General features: G+C 39.8%; 1 protein-coding gene across 3 annotated transcripts in view; it reads right to left on the reverse strand.

The window, feature by feature from the left end:
• Positions 1-20720, reverse strand: part of SRGAP1 (SLIT-ROBO Rho GTPase activating protein 1) — a 276149-nt gene that overhangs the window by 39957 nt on the left and 215472 nt on the right. For 2 of the 3 annotated variants that reach the window (XM_030866395.3, XM_060306516.2), the window contains 5 exons: positions 16486-16513; positions 12682-12784; positions 9080-9140; positions 8850-8927; positions 6402-6536 (listed from right to left, as the gene is read on the reverse strand). In XM_030866395.3, coding sequence (XP_030722255.1) covers positions 6402-6536; positions 8850-8927; positions 9080-9140; positions 12682-12784; positions 16486-16513 — 405 coding nt within the window. Of the gene's footprint in view, positions 1-6401; positions 6537-8849; positions 8928-9079; positions 9141-12141; positions 12176-12681; positions 12785-16485; positions 16514-20720 lie in introns of all 3 variants that reach the window. The other variant, XM_030866397.3, reaches the window with a different exon arrangement.

Below are 20720 nucleotides of genomic sequence, written 5' to 3' on the forward strand. Positions count from 1 at the left end.
TTCTTTGAGAAGATAAACAAAATTGATAAACTATTAGCCAGACTCATCAAGAAAAAAAGGGAGAAGACTCAAATCAATAGAATTAGAAATAAAAAAGGAGAAGTAACAACTGACACTGCAGAAATACAAAGGATCATGAGAGATTACTAAAAGCAACTCTATGCCAATAAAATGGACAACCTGGAAGAAATGGATAAATTCTTAGAAATGCACAACCTGCCAAGACTGAATCAGGAAGAAATAGAAAATATGAACAGACCAATCACAAGTAATGAAATTGAAACTGTGATTAAAAATCTTCCAACAAACAAAAGCCCAGGACCAGGTGGCTTCACAGGTGAATTCTGTCAAACATTTAGAGAAGAGCTAACACCTATCCTTCTCAAACTCTTACAAAATATAGCAGAGGGAGGAACACTCCCAAACTCATTCTATGAGGCCACCATCACCCTGATACCAAAACCAAAGATGTCACAAAGAAAGAAAACTACAGACCAATATCACTGATGAACATAGATGCAAAAATCCTCCACAAAATACTAGCAAACAGAATCCAACAGCACATTAAAAGGATCATACACCATGATCAAGTGGGGTTTATCCCAGGAATGCAAGGGTTCTTCAATATATGCAAATCAATCAATGTGATAAACCATATTAACAAACTGAAGGAGAAAAACCATATGATCATCTCAATAGATGCAGAAAAATCTTTCAACAAAATTGAACACCCATTTATGATAAAAACGCTCCAGAAAGTAGGCATAGAAGGAATCTACCTCAACATAATAAAGGCCATATATGACAAACCCACAGCCAACATTGTTCTCAATGGTGAAAAACTGAAACCATTTCCACTAAGATCAGGAAACAAGACAAGGTTGCCTACTCTCATCACTCTTATTCAACATAGTTTTGGAAGTTTTAGCCACTGCAATCAGAGAAGAAAAAGAAATAAAAAGAATACAAATCGGAAAAGAAGAAGTAAAACTGTCACTGTTTGCAGATGACATGATACTATACATAGAGAATCCCAAAGATGCTACCAGAAAATTACTAGAGCTAATCAATGAACTTGGTAAAGTAGCATGATATAAAATTAATGCACAGATATCTCTTGCATTCCTGTACACTAATGGTGAAAAATCTGAAAGAGAAAGTAAGGAAACACTCCCATTTACCACTGCAGCAAAAGGAATAAAACACCTAGGAATAAACCTACCTAAGGAGACAAAAGACCTGTACTCAGAGAATTATAAGACACTGATGAAAGAAATTAAAGAGGATACAAACAGATGGAGAGATATACCATGTTCTTGGATTGGAAGAATCAACATTGTGAAAATGACTCTACTACCCAAAGCAATCTACAGATTCAATGCAATCCCTATCAAACTACCACTGGCATTTTTCACAGAGCTAGAACAAAAAATTTCACAATTTGTATGGAAACACAAAAGACCCCGAATTGCCAAAGCAATCTGGAGAAATAAAACCGAGCTGGAGGAATCAGGCTCCTGGACTTCAGACTATACTACAAATCTGCAGTAATCAAGACAGTATGGTTCTGGCACAAAAATAGAAATATAGATCAATGGAACCGGAATAGAAAGCCCAGAGATAAACCCACACACAGATGGTCACCTTATCGTTGATAAAGGAGGCAAGAATATACAATGGAGAAAAGACAGCCTCTTCAATAAGTGGTGCTGGGAAAACAGGACAGCTACATGTAAAAGAATGAAATTAGAACACTCCCTAACACCATACACAAAAATAAACTCAAAATGGATTAGAGACCTAAATGTAAGAGAATGAGAAACCTAAACGTAAGGCCAGACACTTAGAGGAAAACATAGGCAGAACACTCCATGACATACATCACAGCAAGATCCTTTCAGACCCACCTCCTAGAGAAATGGAAATAACAACAAAAATAAGCAAATGGGACCTAATGAAACTTCAAAGCTTTTGCACAGCAAAGGAAACCAAAAACAAGACGAAAAAACAACCCTCAGAATGGGAGAAAATATCTGCAAACAAATCAACAGACAAAGGATTAATCTCCAAAACATACAGGCAGCTCAATATCAAAAAAACAAACAACCCAATCCAAAAATGGGCAGAAGACCTAAACAGACATTTCTCCAAAGAAGATATACAGATTGCCAACAAACACATGAAAGGATGCTCAACATCACTAATCATTAGAGAAATGCAAATCAGAACTACAATGAGTATCGCCTCACACCGGTCAGAATGGCCATCATCAAAAAATCTAGAAACAATAAATGCTGGAGAGGGTGTGGAGAAAAGGGAACCCTCTTGCGCTGTTGGTGAGAATGTAAATTGATACAGCCGCTATGGAGAATAGTATGGAGGTTCCTTAAAAAACTAAAAATAGAACTATCATACGACCCAGCAATTCTACTACGCGGCATATACCCTGAGAAAACCATAATTCAAAAAGAGTCATGTACGACAGTGTTCACTGTAGCTCTATTTACAATAGCCAGGACATGGAAGCAACCTAAGTGTCCATCGACAGATGAATGGATAAAGATGTAGCACATATACACAATGGAATATTACTCAGCCATAAAAGGGAATGAAATTGAGTTATTTGTAGTGAGGTGGATGGACCTAGAGTCTGTCATACAGAGTGAAGTCAGTCAGAAAGAGGAAAGCAAATACCGTATGCTAACACGTATATATGGAATCTAAAAAAAAGAAAGAAAAAAAATGGTTCTGAAGAACCTAGGGGCAGGACAGGTATAAAGACGCAGATGTAGAGAGTGGACTTGAGGACATGGAGAGGGGGAAAGGTAAGCTGGGAAGAAGTCAGAGAGTGGTATGGACATATATACACTACCAAATGTAAAGTAGATAGCTAGTGGGAAGCAGCCACATAGCACTGGGAAATCAGCTCGGTGCTTTGTGACCACCTAGAGGGGTGGGATAGGGAGGGTGGGAGGGAGTCGCAAGAGGGAGGAGATATGGGGATATATGTTTATGTATAGCTGATTCACTTTGTTATACAGCAGAAACTAACACACCACTGTAAAGCAATTATACTCCAATAAAGATGTTAAAAAAAAAGAAAGGTACTTCTGTAGATTTTCCTTTTTTTCCCTTATGTTCTTCCTATTTTGCTTCGTATTTAATTTTGAGAAAGCTTGTCTTGGATTGTTAGAAAACATTTACTGTGCTGGGAAAAATCATGCTGGAACCAACACAACTTCTGGGTTAAGCTAACATCATTTCTAAATGCACGTGAAGTAATTATGGCAGAGAAACACATATGTTGCTGGACAGATAGATTGGTAAATGTCTGACCCAGGTACTGGCATATGTGACCCGAGTTTGTAGTAGGAGTAGTTGTAATAGTTGTGATGGTGACAGCTAGCAACATATACTTAGGCTCATTATGTGCCAGGCATGATGCTATAAACACTTAGTATGGACTGTCTCCTTTATGCACACAGACTCTATGAAGTAGATAAAGAAACAGATATTTTAAAAGATTAAATATTTATCTCTGCCCCAGGTTACAACGTTGTTAAGTGGTGAAGCTCGGATTTGAACCTAGATCTTTCTGACTCTAAGGCTTCAGCTTTTAATAACCACAATAAAATAATATTTCTCATCGAATGAAAGTGTGATGTGATTTTGCAGTAGTAAATGACAATGCAGCCCCCTGGTCTTTATCCAGCTGGCATATGTAAACATAAATGTTGATGACGTATGTACCTAGAAAACCACTGAACATTAGAGAGTGCTTATAATTTTTGCAGATTTAGACTTCCTGGCTAAGCTGGTGAGGGAAATCTTTGCATATGGCCAAAGGAGAATTCCAGAAGTGTGACACCTTCTCAGTTCTTTCCAGCTGAGTCAGAGGCTGCTGTGATGACTCAGGCTATGCGAGGGCCTTGGAATGGACACTCAGGCACACTTCTGAATTCCACACACGCATCAGACTGTATGGGGCGGGGGTGGAGGTAATTATCACCAGGGAATTCACACTCAGTGAGATCTAGGACTTCAGGCATGGATGCCAACCAAATAATTTTGGTGGAATTTTGAATTTTCATTTAAATTCTATTTAACAACTATGAATTATTCACTCACCACATGTCTGGAATTAACTATGCCAAGTGTTGGAGCTACGAAACGGAATAAACTATCAAGACCTCACACGCCCATGGAGCTAAATGTAGGCATTTCATTGAACACACTCCATGCTGGGCACTCTTCTTGGCACTTTACATGTATTAACTCATTTAATTCTCACAACCCTATTATATACGGACTAATGTTCTCCCTATTTTATAGATGATGAAACTGAGGTGCAGAGAGGTTAAGAAACTTGCTGAGCAATTTGGACCTAGGATTTGGACCTAGGCTGTTTGAGTCTGGAACCTACGTTCTTAGCCTCTTCCCTAAACTCTCTGTAGTAGAGGGAGACAGAGAGGTTAAAAGTAATTGTAATGCGGGGCTTTAAGAAAAATTATAGACATATGTATACAATGGACTATTAGTAGAGGAGAAAGTGACTAATGCTGCCTCGGTACTAGGGAGGATGGCAGCCTGGGAGGAGTGCCAGTTCAGCAAATCCTTCCTAGTGGATGTCAAATGGCTGTCAGGGACAGCAGATGAAACAGCACAGGCAAAGGCACGGAGGTGGGAAATGGCCTGGCGTGCCTGCAGGTTGCTACTGTTGAAATCGAAAGGCAATAAGGGGGCTTCTCTGGTGGCGCAGTGGTTAAGAATCTGCCTGCCAACACAGGGGACATGGGTTCGAGCCCTGGTCCAGGAAGATCCCACATGCCGCGGAGCACGTAAGCCCATGCACCACAACTACTGAGCCTGCATTCTAGAGCCCGCGAGCCACAACTACCGAAGCCTGCGCTCCTAGAGCCCGTGCTCCGCAACAAGAGAAGCCACCGCAATGAGAAGCCAGCGAATCACAAAGAAGAGTAGCCCCCGCTCGCCACGACTAGAGAAAGGCCACGCGCAGCAGCGAAGACCCGACGCAGCCAAAAATAAATAAATAAAAGAAAGGCAATAGGGTAGACGGCAGGAGATGAGTGCACAGAAGGAGAGAGATCAAGGAGAGGAAGAATTTCATTCTGTGAGTTGGCCATACCAAGGGGTTTGTTTTCAGGTGGGCAATATTGAAATAGGTTTTAAACGGGGTGGTGAGGTGGTGGTAATGTAACACTCGATTTGCCCTTTTGAATCTAGCTGGGGTTGAGAGGTAAGGAAAGAGGGTAAAACCTACACGTAGGGTCTCCCAGTGAGAAACCAAGGCCCTGGTGACGGGAAGGGGGAAGGAAGGGTGAGTGGAGAGATTTTCTGAGGTCCACTGGACCTGTTGATTCAGGGGGGTGGTTTGGGAGAGGGGGTTTGCTCATTATGGTAAAGCTTGATTCTCATGGAAGCCCTCACTATGTGATTTAAGTCAGCTCTACACCCTTGCCCAGGAATTTGGACTTAAAGGACACTACATTTATAGATGTATGGGACGTGACTGAGGTTAAATACCGAATTCTCAGTATCATTATTTTCACCTTCCTTCCTGTAGTGACAAAAGCTCCCCACCCCCTGCAGAAAACAGCAATGCTTTACTCTGCTGCTGACTATGGGTTTCATAGTATATCATACATGGTCCCAGAGCAACTCTGACTATTAGCTGGGGATGCCCACTGACAGATAATTACCACCTGCTGTTCCTGCACTGTAATAATGATCATTTATCTCCTTTTACCTTATTTCTTTAAAAAAAAAATTACTTATTTGGTTGCACCAGGTCTTAGCTGCAGCACGTGGGCTCCTTAGTTGTGGCATGCGAACTCTTAGTTGCGGCATGCATGTGGGATCTAGTTCCCTAACCAGGGATTGAACCCAGGCCCCCCCGCATTGGGAGTGCAGAGTCTTATCCACTGCGCCACCAGGGAAGTCCCCACCTTTTACCTTGTTTCTTGAAGTAACATTCGAAGATGGATAAGTTACCCTACTCCTAAGATCAGTGGAGAAAACTAAGAACCAAAAGCCAAAAAGGAGTTATATTTCCATGCTTACAGCCTTCTCCTCACCTTCAGCTGGTTGGTACCTGCCTCTCTGCTCTATCCCACATACTAACGGGGAAGCTCTCGGGCTCTGTGGAGCCCGAGGGATGTTTAGGAGCAGAGCCCACTCAGCGAAGGGCGAGGCCACAGCTGGGAAGATGACTCACGCTGGATCCAGAGAGAAAACAAATGGTCTCAGAAATTTGGTGGTGATGGGTAATGGTGGGGGAGGAAGATACAGGGAGAGGGGCCACTGCCTTTTCCAGGAAATTGGTTAGTGAAATAATTCTAGTGGGAAAAGAATTGTTAAAAAAAAAAAAAAAGCCCACTTACTGACACAAGAAATCAGATCATTAAATCTTTCCTTAGGAAAGAGGGGGTTTTCCAGCCCACGGAAGTAGAGCTTTAGAACGCCAGCAACTGAGTTAATATCATGGTTACTCTGCTCGTCAGCCAAAGGGTTTTCACCTAAAAAAAAAAAAAAACAAAAAAGAAAAATTAGTTACATACACATTGCCTCTCTTTTTATCTCTGAACAAAAATGTTTCTATACTCACACACATTTCTATATATACATGTATCTTTTAATTATGTTTTATGGAAGATTATATGCTACTAAAATTAAAATAACTGGTTTAGATATCCTACCCCATGATTAACCTAAAAATAGTTGGTTAAAATAAAGCTTTTTTTTTTATCATATGCTACCAAATAATCCCTTACAAATTACCTAAATCTTAAAATAAAATATTGTGGGATTTATAATTGGACCCAACTTTTTTTTTTAAAGCTAAAATCTGTTATATTAGGTTGACATAAATTCAAATACTATATTCTGTGTTTCTTATTCTACTGGGGGAAAGAAACAATATAGGTCTGTCTGGCTACGCTATATGGATCAGCAAAATGTATCAGAAATACTACAGGACTCACCTAATTGTGAATACCGACAATTAAATAAATACTTCTCAAAGTGGCATGGTGGTGTTCACAGCAGACTTGAAAGCTGCTTTCAGCAGTGGGAGATTTTGAAATCAGAGAGAGGAATTTGAAAATGTACCTTAACAGTACCAAGGAATTTGCATAGAAAGTGGAAAATTTAAAAATATATCACAAACATGAAATTATATTATTCTTTATGCTAAGCACTTTAAAATGATCAGGTAACTGACCTGGCTTGTCCACCTCCCTGAGAATCAAACTGAAATAAAATCCTTAAGAAGTTCAACATGATGTGCAGCCTTAAATCAAACTCCGTCTTTTTATTCACAGGTCTGCTCTTCTAAAGTTCACAAAAATTGTACATTGAATTTTAAATTTTTTTTTTTTTTGCCTGTTGGGGCAGCTTATTTTCAGGGACCTGTGGTTCCTTTTTCTCTGCTTCAAGGGTAGGAAATCATTGAACACGAATTCACCAAAATATTTTTTTTTGGCCCACTGTGAGAAAGCCTTACCCAAAGGGATCACAAACAAACAACATACTAGGGGAATGTTCAAGGAAAAAGAATAAAGCATTTTTGCTTGCAGTGGCTGGCACAGGAACCTGAGGCTTTACTGCATTTCAATTTATCTTGAATATGGTCCATGTAAGAGACTTGGACACTTAGCCCTTGAGAGGGGAGGCTGCTCGGCTCTATGCACACTGTAAGAGGCTTTGGAAGAGGAAAAACAATCCGGCTCCAAGTTCACCTCTTTACCCAAGGTTTCAAACTGCCTCTGTGTCAAGCCTGGGTTAGGGCAAATGGGACCAAGAGGCGCTGCCTTGTCTCCAAGCCTTGATGCCCCTCCCTCTGCATCCTTGGCTTGACTTCCAAGCAGAGGCAGGAAGGTGCAGATGCATCCAGAAGCAGACACAATACAAATCATTATAACTGGAGAGCATTATTAGCTAAGACCCACTCCTAAAGAGTTAGGCATGGGCTTCCCAGGTGGCGCAGTGGTTGAGAGTCCGCCTGCCGATGCAGGGGACACGGGTTCGTGCCCCGGTCCGGGAAGATCCCACATGCTGCGGAGCGGCTGGGCCTGCGCGCCATGGCCGCTGAGCCTGCGCGTCCGGAGCCTGTGCTCCGCTACGGGAGAGGCCACAACGGTGAGATGCCCGCGTACCGCAAAAAAAAAAAAAAAAAAAAAAAAGGTAGGCACTTTCATGGATTATACCCAATTCTCACACCAGTCCTGGGATTCTGCAGATGAGGAAACCGAGGCCAGAATAAGAGATGAGTCACTTGACCCAAATCACATGATTAGTGAATGCAAGAGTGTGATTTGATTCTAGGTCCGCTTGATGCTAAAGTGTACGGTTTTGCTAATCATAATGTTCAGGAGGACTTATTTAGCCAATTGGGAATAAGAGTAAGGCACCAACTAAGGTCACAGGGAAGGAGTCTGGGGATGGTAATAAGAGGAAGGAGAGTTCCTGACAAAGGAAACAGACATGAAGCTGGGATGAGTCACCTCAAACAGCTGCTATGCAGGCCCAGGGCTGTTCTTGCCACTCTTCTAGAACCTTTCATGAGCCACCTTTGACAACGTGCTGAGGATTATCAATGCCAGTCCTAAACCAGGACACAAAACTCATGTGCTCTTCTAGACTTGATAACAAGGTCTTATGATTTTGGCTTCATTTCTTAGCTATTCTAAATAGACTCTTAACTCAACATCCACAATGAAATAAATGCAGAGAAAGGTTGTGAAGATATACAGGATAAGTATGCCACTCCACTCTACAGAAAATGATGACTTTTTAACAAGGTTTGCTTATAGGTGCAGACACGCAAGTACCTCTCTCAAATGAATTTTTAATATCATTGACTTCCACCTGGGAACCAGACACTCTGAAAATCCCCTGATGCTGAAGACCTAAAGAGAACAGAAGGGAAAGAGCATGAAAGACCCATCATGTCCTCCAGGTCCCCCTTTTCCCAACAATTAAGTATTAAAGGGAAAGACATTTACTGAAATACTCCTAGTAATTATTGTTTAAAATAAGAATATTGCAGTTTAGGGCTTACCATAGAGATTGATGAACCGAATACAGCTTTCCACAATGAGGGGGATGATCTGTCCTGAGTCCTGGGCAAAGAGATGGAAACCAGTTGACCGCAAAGAAGAGGCACAAATCACACATAACAATAAAGCTCATAGTTTAACCCTAGTTAAAGACTGACTTTTACTCTTTCAGATGATCATCTCCAAACACACTCCCTCTAAAATATTCCACAAGGGCCAAATATCAAATTATATTTAACTGAAGGTATGTTTCAGTTCTGGGGCAAACCAAATTAAATACATTGAAGGCAATCATGTTTCAACTTACTCTGCTGTGCCTAAAGATGTCAAGCGAATTCATCTTTGCTACTGTATGTAGGCTTACATATAGAAATGAATATATAAATCACTCAGTTTTTAAAAGGTTATTTATACAAGTAATTGATCTAATGGACCTGAAAAGAACTCTGTGTATTTTAAGCACAGCATCTTAGGACTGACTGACTGTACTAGTCACCAAACACAACCATTCAGCCATCTCAGGATCTTCTCTGTGGCATCCCTGAGAGTCCACCATCTAGAGGATGACAGTTATAGAAGGGCTTACGTGTTTCCAGATCATAACATGAGAATTGCTTTAGAGCTGCTCATAACGTGTCATGTATTTATTTAGTTGGCATCAGAACTTACTGATCCTTAGAGATTTTTCACTGTTATTTTTTCATGTTTTAAGGATGGAGAAAAAAATGGCACCAACGCACACCCCATTAGATTTCGTTTTCTTAGAAGGACCATCTCTTAGCCTTCTTTCTCCACATCTCATAACATAGTCAGTGCACTCTACTGAGCAAATGTGAATTCTGGAAACGTATTAAGACATGTACAGGATGACAAATGAAATGAAGGAGCTGCTTAGGTCACAGTTAAATATGTATCAATGCCATGCACCCCATGTAGTTAAAAAAGGTTACTGACTATGGAGTTATTTTTCATGTTCTTTTCAGGCTCTGCTCTTTCAGGAATTAGAGCTTTAAGGTTAACATGGAGGTTCAAAATGATTAGCTGAAATCAGGCACTAATTCATGAGGAATTTTATTCTGCAACACAAGAAGAATTTGGTTGTCTCAATCTATTAGAACAATTCAGAATCCACTAACCTTTCCAATTAATCAACAGGGCAAAGGAATAATGCAGTCCAGCAATCTAACTTTTTACCATTCCTAGAATGGGTAATATACTTCTTGAGGAATGATTTCATTTTCGGTTTTAAGACAATCTCATCAGTGTATAAACCAGTTAATGGTTCAATTACTTCTGGAGACTGCATTAAGTTTCTCTAATTAGTCAATTTGTTTCAGGAATGTAAACTTTATTAATTGTGGACCAGTTGGCTCAAGGATAGCCATATAATTATATCAAAACTTACTAAATATGAGAGGGGATTTTTCTTTAGGATACAACCTTTTTTTATGTGAACAATTCCTATAAAACTGTAATCTAAAAGAGCAACAAATATTTAAATGTAAATGATAAAAGAATATTAGTTTGCAACAGCTGAACTTAGGATTAAAACAAAAAGAAAAACCAAGATTAAAAGGTTATTAAAAGGAAAATGTTTGCATTCAGAAAGTTCTAAATAAAAATGTGTTAGGTTTGTGTATTATTTTAAAAATATTTTCGTCTTCACATTTGCTTAGGCAACTGCTAATCTTTCAGCTATCATCACTATTTCATTCAGATATCATGAATTTTGGAGTCAAAAAGTAATGAATGTGCATGTTTTAATTTAATTTCATGGATGCCAGATGCTTTGGTAGAAAATATTTTACAAGAAGTGAAGCAATGGGCTGTGCTCCATCAACCATTCAAACGAATCCCTTTGTGTCTCAGTTTCCCCATGGGAAACAGGAAAAGTGGTGTTTTTCTCGCAGTGATACTGTGGGGACCTCAACTGACTGAGCACTTTTCAGTGTAGGGATCCCTGTATCCACTGTTTCACTGCTAGGACCAAAGATTCTTTAATATGGCATCTGGGACAAAGAGGAGCTCACATAAGTGAATTTTCCACGATAAGTGGTTTACTCCCACTTTCGTGCCTAAATTTGGTTTCCTTTAACTGTTCTTAATGAAAAATCTTTTAAAAATATAATATGTGCTTTCCTATGACCTTAAGCAGTCATTCTTGTACTGTGCTATCAAATATAATGGAATCACACATCTGCTTCTTTGAGCTTTTTCTATATTCTCCTTCTCTGCCAGGCAGTTGCATAGCCCAGTGCTTTCATTTTATCATTCCCTTCTCTCCATCTAGTGTGCCCCCGCTTGTGAGCCCTGGGCTGGGAAACCAGATAATCAAATTTGACAATAATTTCATATTAAATTAGAGCCAATAAGGCTCTTCTGGGTTTAAGGCTAATGGCATTGGATTCGTGATTGCTCTGCAGGTTGTCCGGTGACTTTTCACTCAATTCCAGGGTTAGGGCTCAGTTTTAAGGTTGCCAGATGCTTTTAATCTCTGGATGTATGCATGTGTCTCTCTGTCCGCGTGCATGCGCACACACACATACATTTTTTAACGATTAGGGTACATATCCAATAAAAGATCTGTCTTTAAAGAAAGCAAGACAGCTGTAACATATTGTTAAGGGAGGTTATCAATGATGTGGTTTCCTGTATAAATTTAGTCTTCAGGAACACTGCGTCCCATGTCATAAAATGTTAGCTATGAAAGAGTAAGTTCTTCTCTTTTTTGTATAATTTACATGAGGGTCCAAAATCCAGTATTAAATGTACATTTGGTATTTAACATTGACTCTCCTTAATAAAAGCCCCTGACCCAAATTTAGTATGTTTGCCAAATACATAATGTAAAACTTAAGAGTTTATCCAACTCTTCCTAAATCAGTGTCTGAGTTCTATGATTCTTTTCTAAGTAAAGCTATTTATAAACCTGTCTAATTTCCAATTGCAAACACTTTTCTTTTAAAGACCTTAAAAAATCTAATTAAAGCCAAGCATGACTGTGATTTGAAAATGATATCAAGAGCGAAAGAGGCTGTGCCCTCGCTTCCCTCGAGCACTATACCTGATGTCTCGCGTGTGAATTCCTTCGTCCTCGGCTAGAAGCGTTATCAGAAATACAGGATGAAAAAGACAGAGTAAACATAGCAGAGATCCAGATACAGACCACAGGGTCCTACAATTTATCCAATATAATGAATTCCTCAAGTCATGGGAAATCGAAACTCGTTGTGCTTCAGAGCTAGCTTAGCGATGGACTTTAGATATATTTTGTGCCACCTCATTTGCATGAGTAGAAACAAAACATTTTATCAGGTAGCTCTTTTCCTTTTTGTACAAATTATGGCTTTTTTTTTTTTTTTAAGAAAGAGGGCTTTCTCTTTTGCCAGTATAATAATACCCACATTTATTCCCTCTTCTGAAGGCACTCAAACCAAATATTCTTTCCTCTCTCTGACTTCAGGAAATATTATATTGATTTTCTGGGAAAGCAAAGAGCCCCAGGACAGACTTGGACATAATGACCTGCCTCCTTTTATGAGAGGCTGAGACCATTATAGTAAGAAGCGTGGAGATCAGCCACCCAGATGGCTGGTGCCAGTACCTTGATGAATGTTTCCAAATCCCCATTAAACAACTTAGCATTATACTGTGAGCGGGGTCTGGACTTCCTGTGTTTCTGGGGCTTAGGGGGAACATTTGGAGGCCTAAGAGAGGGAATATAATTACTGAGCATGGCAGAAATCAAACAATAAATGAAACACCCATAGGTCACATCAAAATTACAAAACACAGGAATTCTTGTGTTCCTTCCCCACCCCTACCCACAGAGGAAAACAGTCCTCCCCTTTCCCATTTATTTACTTTTAGTTATATATCAAAACCCATACCAGCTATTCAATCAGACTATTCTTTTCTTGTAGTTGTAGTTGACATTTGTTTGCTAGTTTGTTTTAAAGCGGAATTATCACCAACAAATGGAATTAACTGTGAGCTATTTGGCCAAGAGTTACGAACCGAGGTTTGTGTTATTCGGCTTACAAGTGACACAGAAGACAACAGGTCATAAAAATTAGGACTCTGATAGATCCCAGTAGAGAAATTAAATATAATATTTTTAGTTACAACATAATTCTTCAATGCAAATAACATGACATCTGTTTGCTATCCCTCAGGTAATTAATGGGATTTTATTTTATGCAAAAGTAGCTATTAATGGGTCACAAGTGAAAAATAGAGTTTTGTTTCAGTGCTATTTCTGGGGGGCAGTGGGTCCAGGCTCACACGAATTGTTATTTCTTTAAAACAGACTAGCTCATCACCTATTTGTAGAGCATTAAGATGCACCCATTTATTATTTTCTGGACTCTCTCCATCTCCAGTCTGCTTGCTTTGATGGATAAGTCAGTCTCTCTGGCATATGGACATCCAGGGTACCAAGTACCATATTTAGAAGCCCTGCATCATCTTGCTCTGTAACTGGAGAGAGGGAACCTCTTCTGCCCTCTCCCTTTATGGCAAAGAGGGCCAGGATTACGTGACTCAACTTCAACAACTGTGCTGCAAGGAATACATGCAAGAAGAATCCCCAAACTTCTCTCTGGACATTCCAATCTAAACTCCTTCTTAAAAGGGAAGGCTGGTTTGAGGATGTACACCACACTTGGAAATCGGGTAAAGCCCTTTATTAAGCTGCAAACTCTCTAGGAAGAATTGCCTTTTCAGTTCATTAAAGTTCTGAAAGACCAGTTTAGAAACAAAAGCCCAAGAGTTTATGTAGAAGCCTGGCTAGCTTCCTAAGGTATTATCATAGCAGTCAAGAGAGGTAGGGGAACAAACTTGCTGATAACCGCCTTCCATAGCCAAATTCTAAGGCTCTCCCAACAGCTGGGCTCCTATGACTAATGGGGTATAAGGCAAGCAACACCTGAAGCTCCACGGCGCTTGAGAGGTTAAAAGGAGCCCTTGCAAGTGTCTAGAAGCAAACATGTCACCAAGCAAGTCACAGTCTGCCACTGCTGAAGTTTCTGAAATCTTGTTTATACACTGAATAAGATTTGCACTGAATTCTATGCCATTCACCGAGGAAAGGATCTGGTAGGTATAAACAAACAAAACAACTGCCCACCAAGGAATTTAACCGTATGTGCTTGATTTCATCCACTCTTTTCATTACTTTAGAAGTATTTTAAAATATAGACTTTATTTTTACTCAGATATGGTGAGGCAACAGATCAGAAGACAACTGTTATTGGGAAGACGGTTTGTTACTCACAGTTCCCAAGAGTTGGGGGCATGCTACTACACGGGGGAGGGGGGCACACGCAGAAGCACCAAGGTCGCTCAGGAGGAAGGAAAAATGAGGGAAAATGTGAGCCTTTGTTGCAGTTCCCACGGGAAGGAACAGGCAAGGCAGGGTAAGCGGGTTTAGGATTGGCTAGTCCTTGAATAATTTTGGTGGGCCCTGGGGGCACGGGAGCTGTCCCTATTTGGTACCTGGCCTTTGGGTGACTGGGGAAGAGGAATGGTGGCCCTGAGGTGAAGACTTGATAAAGGAGGTGGCTGAGAGTCTGGGCTGTGGACTGGTTGTTTTATACACAAAAGGCACACTTGTAAGCAAGCCCTTTACTATCTCTAGGAATTGACTGACTCTCAGAGGGGCAGTCCCTCCAGGGTCAGTAAGGCCCCAAGATACCAAAGCATCAAATACAGAAACTAGAAAATGTGGTTATTACAACAAGGTCCAAAGAACTTCACATTTAATGCTATCTGGAGCAGTTGATGAAGCTAAGGGAATAGGAACACAGGCTCATTTTGTTTGGTTACTGATTAGTGGGGACAAGCAAATGTTGTAGCTAGAGCTAAAGAAGCCCCCAATGGCACTGGATAATTACTCCTGCATCACTGAGAGATGCAGAGAAACTCCTGGCTGGGGCTAACGGAGACATGTCTTTTGAGTCTTCTCCCCAAAGCCTGAAAATTGCCTCTCTTGACACATCAGAAGTATGAGACAAATATGAAGCTACTAAAGCTGTGAGAGGGATCTGAGGTTAAAATAAACTGCCTGAGTGCTTATCAAGGTACTTTGCACGGCAGAGTTGGCTCGGCAGGCAGACTGGTGCACGGATGGACCTGGCTCTGCCACGTACACATCAGGTGAACAGATTCTACGTTCATTCAACATTCGAATTGTATGACTCCTTCTGGTTGCGTGCCTGCCACACAACTTCCAGATAATCTGGCTTTCTAGGTAGAATGCCCATGTGGATGAGAGGAAATACCAGTCAGGGTGATGTGAATATCAAGTCTGTTGGGCAAGTACAGCTCTCATTGCAAATATATATTTGCACTCCTTCCTTTAAAAAAACTTTTAAAAAAGTGCCTTATGTTAATTATAATTTAGAAACAGGTAAAATAGTTGATAATGCAAAGGGACACTATATGTGAAAAAAACCACATATTACTATGCAGGAGTAATATGCCTCTTTGTCACTGACACAGGGAAGAAAAACCTCAGTATTTTCATAAAGTTTAGACAAGTCAGTAGCTGTATCTTTCTAGTTGGTTCACCGAGAAGTAAGAGGGGTTTCCTTTTGAATAAACTGCCTAGCAGGAACATTGCAGAACCTTAAAATCAACTTGCCAACTACTGCAACAGACACACCAGTGTTCTAAATGCCTCCTACCTCAAAGAGAACTCAACTTTAAAAGTGTGAATTCTTGCTATGTCAATTAGAATAATTTCTGGCTGTTGTACAAATGTTGACAGAGAAAAATAAAACTTGCCACAAACTTTCCCCAACCCAAATCAGAACCTGCTTCCAAAAAGGCTTTTCCTTCTCAGCAGTAGCATCAAAGTCCTTCTAAGAATTTTAAAAAAGGGGAGAAAAAGGAGGAAAAAAAGAAAGAAAGTGCAATATGATACTAGGCATTAAAAGTTAAATTTTTAAAGTAAACCAAACAGGGGCAGAGCTAAAATCCTAAGAGTATTCAACATAGCCCTAGTTTTTATACACCATACAGGAGCAAGAGGTAACTAACACAGTAGATATTTGCATAATATTGCTTGCTAATTAAATTATCAAATCAAAAATCCTATCAGACTCTTTCTAGAAACTTAAAGTGTTTTGGATTAGATAAATCAAACCCATTCAATTTATGTCTTTTTTTTTTAAACTGAGTCTGCTCATTAAAGAGCTTTACAATTCCACTGGGAAACCCTCAGATCTTCCAGAGCAAATCTGGTTTTGTGAGAACCCCCAACACTTCATGTTACTGTTTTGTCAAGCCCAAACTATCTTCCATGTTCATTAACAAAATATCTTCATTCTTGCAGCATTTAAATGGTTGCTTGTTAAAAGAGATAAGACAGTGAGATGCAATGAGTTATGATAAAATATTTTCCTACCTTGTAGTCATATATTCAGTTCTATGACCTGCAGAAAAAAAAAATTAAAATAAGTCAACTGAGTGGCATCCGTGCAATGCATTGGGCAATCTTTTGTATCATCTGTCCCTTGATTTATGATGCTGAGTTTATAATAACTTACACATTTTATGGTGAGGAGCATGAAGACAGTATATAAAGATAGATAAAATATTCAAAGTAAATATTTCATAAAATCTATACATAAAATTTAATAAATTCTATAGATTAGAGAAACGTATTTCACTTGGCAATATGAGGCAGGGAGTTTTAATTAATTAATTTATTTATTTTTTGTGGTACGCGGGCCTCTCACTGTTGTGGTCTCTCCCGTTGCGGAGCACAGGCTCCAGACGCCCAGGCCCAGCGGCCATGGCTCACGGGCCCAGCCGCTCCACGGCACGTGGGATCTTCCCAGACCGGGGCACGAACCCGCGTCCCCTGCATCGGCAGGTGGACTCTCAACCACTGTGCCACCAGGGAAGCCCGGGGAGTTTTATTTTTTATTAAATAAAGAAATAGCTGCGTAATCTTTTTTTTTTTTTTTTTTTTTTTTAGTTTTTTGGCCGTGCCATGTGGTATGTGGGATCTTAGTTCCATGACCAGGGATTGAACCTGAGCCCCCTGCAGAGGAAGCTCAGAGTCTTAACCACTGGACCACCAGGGAAGCTCCTGCTTGATCTTAACTGTAAGTTCAAAGATGAAATACAAATAAAACACAACCAAGATTTGAATGTTAGTTATTCCCCGCCTTGACTGATACTTGTGAGAGAGAAGCAGGGGGTCACGTAGGGTTAGGAGAACTCAATTTCCTTTTCCTTTAGATTAAATTGGTGTTTATTCTATAATATGAAATCAGGGAGAGAAGTTGCATTTTATAGTCGGAAATGACATTTGCAGATATTAAAGTACAAGGACATTAAACTATGCTACATTCCACCAACTTGTAAGCTAAAAGCCTTTCACAGAATTCTCTGTCACTTAAAACATGAGTTCTTATACATTCAGGCTTCTTGATTTGTTTTAAATAACAGCTCTGTATTTTTGTGGTGCTCCTACAAACTGAGGTAATTCCAAGTTTGAATATGTCTATGGGTTGCTGTCTGTTCTCTCTTATATTTAGGGTGGAGCAGTGGGAAGGGGTGTGGGAGAGTTAAACCATTCAACTTGTTTATTTGCAAAATGATGATACGGTCCTGAAACAGCCTGAAAATACAGCTGGCAGAGAAGGGTCATGTTGCAGCACAAACAGGTGAGACCAGCCCATAGTATCACAATGCGGTGATTCAGGCTTGTAGGGCAAGGCCAATGTAACAATCCGTAGAGAGAGCCGCCTGGTTGGGAATGGTGAATGAACACTGCCAGGCTGCAACGAGTCTTTTACTCTATCATCTGCTTTTGAATAACAAGTGACATAAGGTATTTTGCTAATACCCATTTACTAAACAAGGGGCACCAGTTCATATCAGAGAATACCTTTCTCAAACAGATCCAGGCTACAGTTAAGTCTTGGTAGAATCTGTCCTTGGCCATGACTTGGGGTTGGGGTCGGGGGAAAGGAGAAAAATCTGATTTTTCCTCCATTACCCAGTTCTACCTATCATTTAACTGGAAGTCCCCTCCTTCTGCTGGCCTTCTGCTATTTTGGGGAACAAGAAAAAAGAGACGGTGGACACAGAACTCCAGAAGAATTTATAGCTATTTCTAAGTGGGAGAGGTCTATCAGAAAGCGGAGAGAGCAGACGGTGAGCTGAGTGTGATGTCTTACAGGATAGCCTTCAGCAGGAAGCTGGCTATACAGGGTTAAAGCACAAGGAGAAGACAGTGCTGGAGATTAAGATTTAAAGAGTTACCACTCTTTAGGTTGTGCTGGGGCCATGGGAGCTAGCTGAGATCACCCAGTGGGTCAGTAGAATGAACAAAGGATGGAAGGCAGAGAAAATAGCTGGCTTGTGCTGTATTATATTCTGCCATTCTGCATACTTTATTACAACATAAAAGTATGACATAAACTATATATGTATCAATAACAACAATAAAAACAGCAATGTCTAATATTTATTAGACACTGTTCTAAGCACTTTCTCTATAGTAACTCACAATTTTCACAACTTTATGAAGTAGGTACTATTACTATTTTTATTTTACAGAAGAGACTGAGCATAGAGAAGGCAAGTGACTTGCCCAAGGTCACATGGTCAGTATGTGGTGGGTCTGGCACTAAGGCTCAGGTTTGTTTTAATTCTAGATCTGAGCTCCCAAGTAATACTGGGCGGGCCAAAAAGTTCGTTCTGTTTTAAGTGAAAATAAAAGACATTTTTCATTTTGCCAAGAATTTTATTGCACAATGTAGTCACTAACCGAATGAACTTTTTGGCCAATCCAATATATTGTAAAATGTTAAGTCTTTTGTTTTCCCCAGCAAATACTCCGAAAGATGCGAGAAGACAGGTAGAGACTATGGCTTACATATCTGTCCACCTCATATGGCTAAAGCCAAATACAAAATACTGAAGATTTAATAAATTAAGTAAATTATTAAACAAATCTAATATCTACCAAATTAAAGAGAATTACAGAGGTTAATAACTTTCAAGTGATTCGATGATAAAGATGTTAATTCCTTAGAAATGAAATGCTTTATAATGTTTAAGTTTTGCTATTTTGTTAAAATATCCCAACTGAATATTCACTAGAGTTAGAAAATGATTATATAAAATGGCTTAAAATCATTTTGCTCCATCCATCCATGGTTAGTAGTATTTGATAAAAAATTAAAAACCTATAAAAGATACATTTTGATCAACGAGTCAAGAGCAAGCTTTGCAAGGACTATCATTCACAGTATAACTGCCACCACCGCATCCATCGTTTTTTTCTGCTAATAGTACTGAGTGTGTCTTAACTGGTGAATGAGGTTTTCTTTTCAATCAGTATCATCATTAATAGATCAATAACACGCAAGCTTAGAAGAATCTGTTTCCCAGAGAAATGTGAACGCTTCCAGTGGTCTGAGGATTAAATTTCAATCACTTTCTTTGGAAGGCTACTTAATTATTAAGAACAAAGAGAACTCCTCCTCCCACCCCAATGCAAGCCATTTGGAAGAGAAGAATGACCCGTGACCCAGAATTATCTTGTTCTTGGTACAAGCACCTACTTTGACTACTTTTAAAATTTTACTTGAGAATTAGTTTTCATGCCCAAATGTGTTTTATGTCCACAGAGTAAAAGGAAAAACCGAAATATTAATTTGGTTGCAATCTGAGTCCCCAAACTAGATAAAATATTTAAAATGTGCGCAGCTCAGACTGAATGGAGGTACCCTAGATTTTGTCCCTAACGAATGACGGATACGGACTCCCGGTGTTACTTTCCAGCCCTTTTTCTTCCTTAAAAATACCAACTACCTGCAGTGCTTTTCTAAAAAACATAATTATTCACAATCAGCTTCTCTTTTGAAAGTATATTTGTACTCTTACTCAAAGACAGACAAAGGATTAAGTGAGGATCATCTATTCAATTCCTTTGTCAGAAACCTTATGCCTGGGTCTAGAAACAATGTAACATGGAACTCAACTTCCAGTATTAGATTTTCTACGTTCAGCAAAAATTACACTGATATTTACACCCCCTTAACTCCAAATGCTGCACTCAAAGAAGCCAATGTGAACACTAAGGCTCATTACTAAAACAGAAAAGAAAAAAAATGTCAGTGCCTCAGTTTATATAGCTCATTAACCGTGTTCCACTGAACATCTCCAATTTAAAAACAAAGACATCACAAAATGATATAATGGTGCTGCTGAAGGATGATGAAGATGATGAGGACGATATTGGTCTTAACAACGCATGATGTGTTTCCTTCTATTTCGGTTGTGTTCAAAGATGTGGAATTCTGAATTTTGACAGCGCCACTTTAAGAGCCCAATCCAGTCGCTTTGCAGTGCTGTAAATCAAAGGACTTACTGGGCCACTGGTAGCCTGCCAAAAGTGAGCAAGACAGGCCAAACACGTGTCCGCAGTTACAGTTTCAGCTGTGTACGATCAACTGCTAAATCCCTGAGTTAGGCTCTGTTTCTTTTACTATGAAGGCAGTTTTTGTAGCAATGAGCCTAGTATAACTCGGAGATGTGATTTCTACATAAAAAGTCAGGACTGTCCCCAAACACATTGTTTAATACTGTGCTACTAACCTTAGTTGGCCAAACCCAGAG

Source organism: Globicephala melas, chromosome 10 (genome assembly GCF_963455315.2).
Source record: "Globicephala melas chromosome 10, mGloMel1.2, whole genome shotgun sequence".
NCBI lineage: Eukaryota > Metazoa > Chordata > Mammalia > Artiodactyla > Delphinidae > Globicephala > Globicephala melas.